We start from the raw sequence: 3,027 nt of genomic DNA on the forward strand, positions 1-3,027 counted from the left end.
TGTACGAGCAGCTATAGTCTCAGTTGACCTATTGACCCCTCATTTAAATAACAGTAAATTGCATAGAAACTCAAAATGAATGGAAAAAACGAAATGTATTTTCATTATGCATAAACACTTACATTAAACATTGAAAGATGAGGGTCAATTATTACTACTTACAGTATTGTTATTAATTAACATAGCACAATATACTTGAAGATATTTCATAACTAAATCATATGAAACAGATCAAAGGTTTTGCAACAGTGGTCAACGATTACATTACATTTACATATGTAATACCCAACAAACGTCAACAAGGTTTATCCTTTGCATGTCTGTTGTTGCTGGTAAAGAGAGAGAGAGAGAGAGAGAGAGAGAGAGAGAATCTTTCTAATCCAGCACGCACTAAATTTGGGCGGAATGCAGGTGCCTCATTTAAATAGAAAAGGATAATTAGTTCGAAATTCAAGGCGAGCCATGCAACAAGAATTTGATACACGGACAGGTAACCCAAGCGTCACTCTTTGTCCGTCCCATTAGCATAGACACACATATATATAAATATATGTAAGTTCGTACTGGATGGGAGCCGCTATCACACAGCCTTACTTCTTACTCAGGATCACAGGAGCAGGAATCTTCAAAGGGGTGAGATGCAGTTATCTCTAAAATCTCTCTTTTGATTTACATCTTACAGTTGGTCAGGCTTCCATTCTTATTTGTTGTCTAAATTTTTACTTTGATATTTATTTTAACAAGTTTGAGACTCACAAAGAGTGTAAGAAAAAACAATGTAATAAATACAATGATGTGTTAGGACATGGGCCACTGCAACGACAAAATTTAAGAATAAAAAAATAACAATTTTCCTTTAGCAGTTTAAATATGTCACTTACTTCAATCCTCTCGGCGGAGGCCATAGAGAATGCTGTCAAAAACTGCCAAGGTACAGCAAACAATAACCAAAACGAATAGAAAAGGATAGTAGGAATGTTTTTGATATTTTTTCTCATGTGCATTTCTCCAACAGCTCCAGATACTTTTGATTACAAAAAGTTCTTCCAACATTGTGGCTTAAGTCAGAAAACTTCTCAGCAGGTGAAGGAAGTGTTCTGCATCTTAGATGAAGATAAAAGTGGAAGTATTGAGGAGGCTGAGCTCAAGTATGTCATCATAACCTCTTTTTTCGCAGTCATGTACCTCACTTAAGTATCAAACGATGCACTGGAAGACCACAGTATACCAAATACAAAACACAGCAAAGTGATATTTGTGCTTGCTTTAAATCTTATATAAATATTCTATTAATATGTCACATTTTATTTGTGCTTGAATATTTTCTATCTTCATAGTACTGCCTCATTCATAAATATTTGACGAGATAATCCTAATGTGACGAATTTTGTGCTTCCCCTTATCTGACATATGTTGTATAATAAAATCACATGCATTCAGGGAATTGCTTTTGTTTAAGCTTAACAGTACATTACATTTTCATGACGGGCAATGTTCAGAGCTCAGAGTACTTTTCAGATTTAATCCATGAATATGCTGTCCTCTGTTCTGCCCATGTTTATGTAATGTATCTGCATTATATAACGTCAATAACCCAGGGAAAGAAAGAGAAATCCGTCCTTGATTTTTTTTATTTTATCTTAGCACACATTCAGAATACATTTGAAACAAATAGCAACAGTGAATAAAGAAAAAAGCTTTCTTTCTCAGTAACAAACATGTGTGCACCAGGTTCTTTCTCCAGAGATTTTCCCCTGGGGCCCGAACTTTGACAGAAAAAGAGATCAAGAGCCTCCTTACAGCTGGAGATAAAGACGCCGATGGCACCATTGGATTAGATGGTAACCTTTTCTAGTCTTATGAAATGTATTTTTTTACAGTGCTATTTCTTTGACTCTAAAATAACTAAAATCTAGGACTGGATGGATTAAAGAATGACACATGCTAATCTATGCGTCTGGACAATGCAAAGTCTTAAAACAGCAAATAAATCTAACAAAGCGAGTAAAAACATCAATGGACCCCATTCTGTTGCTTAAACTCCCCAGTGTTTTTTTCTTATCTAATAACATTTAGCATCTATTAAATCTATTTCCCTGGTGTATTCTAAATTGAATTATTCACTACTGTCTCTTTAATTCTAATATTCCTCTTTCTTCAGAGTTCCAGGCTATGGTGTTATCCTGAAAGCTGTCTCTGGCTAAGAGCCACAACACTGTTGTGTATTTTGTCTTTTAAATACTTGTGTCTGTGTTCCTGTTCTGCACTGACCCCAAAATGACCAATGTTCAGGGAAAATAAAATAAAGTAATTAAAACTGGACTGTTTGTTTACTTTTTTTTGAAATCCTTAGCCGTATATGAATGTGCAGAGTTTTTTACATAGTGCCTTCTGTGTTAGTCTGTAGTCTTAATGCAGCTTTCTGGACATGACCACCACAATGAGACCAGGAATTAACTTCTGGCCATGAGCGTGTACTTATTTTAAACTCTGTCTGTTGCTTTTGAATTATTGCTGCTGCCTGGTGTTCAATATATATGAATATATTTATCTGTGCATAGCACGTTACGTAAAAAAACTAAGAAAATATAATCATAACATACATGATTTATATGAAACTGTTTTAAGGATGCATATGACATTTACATTTACATTTACGCATTTGGCAGACTCTTTTATCCAAAGAGACTTACTATGCATTAGTCTATTCATTTATACTTAGATATGTGCAATCCCCTGGGTTCGAACCCACAACCTTGAATTGTTAATGCAATGCTCTTACCACTGAATTACAGGAAAGCGTCCATATGACTTTAAAATTAATAGAATGTTTAGATGCAAATTTGCAATGCTTTGTAAAAAAAGGATAATCCCACCTTAATTTTAACATTAGCTCAGCCAATAAATTTGGGTTGTGACATACAGTTGAAAGAAAAAGTATGTGAACCCTTAAGGCTTACTTGGATATCTTCATGAATCGGTCATAAAATGTGTTCTGATCATCATCTAAGTCACAACAATAGAGAA

The 3,027-nt window shown here is 34.6% G+C and overlaps 1 protein-coding gene across 2 annotated transcripts; it reads left to right on the forward strand.

Annotated features, from left to right (window-relative positions):
- Window positions 1–372: 372 nt before the first annotated feature.
- On the forward strand, window positions 373–2,322 carry pvalb9 (parvalbumin 9). 2 transcript variants are annotated; one of them, XM_056771368.1, is made up of 5 exons: window positions 373–633; window positions 864–931; window positions 1,016–1,148; window positions 1,732–1,841; window positions 2,162–2,322. In XM_056771368.1, exons 2-5 carry the CDS (start codon window positions 871–873, stop codon window positions 2,185–2,187), a joined length of 330 nt encoding a protein of 109 aa, XP_056627346.1. In that variant the 5' UTR covers window positions 373–633; window positions 864–870; the 3' UTR covers window positions 2,188–2,322. The 2 variants fall into 2 exon arrangements, with proteins under 2 accessions (XP_056627346.1, XP_056627345.1); XM_056771367.1 differs by having other exon boundaries at window positions 374–633; window positions 861–931.
- Window positions 2,323–3,027: the final 705 nt, after the last annotated feature.

This window comes from Triplophysa dalaica, chromosome 17 (assembly GCF_015846415.1).
Source record: "Triplophysa dalaica isolate WHDGS20190420 chromosome 17, ASM1584641v1, whole genome shotgun sequence".
NCBI classification, from domain to species: Eukaryota; Metazoa; Chordata; class Actinopteri; order Cypriniformes; family Nemacheilidae; genus Triplophysa; species Triplophysa dalaica.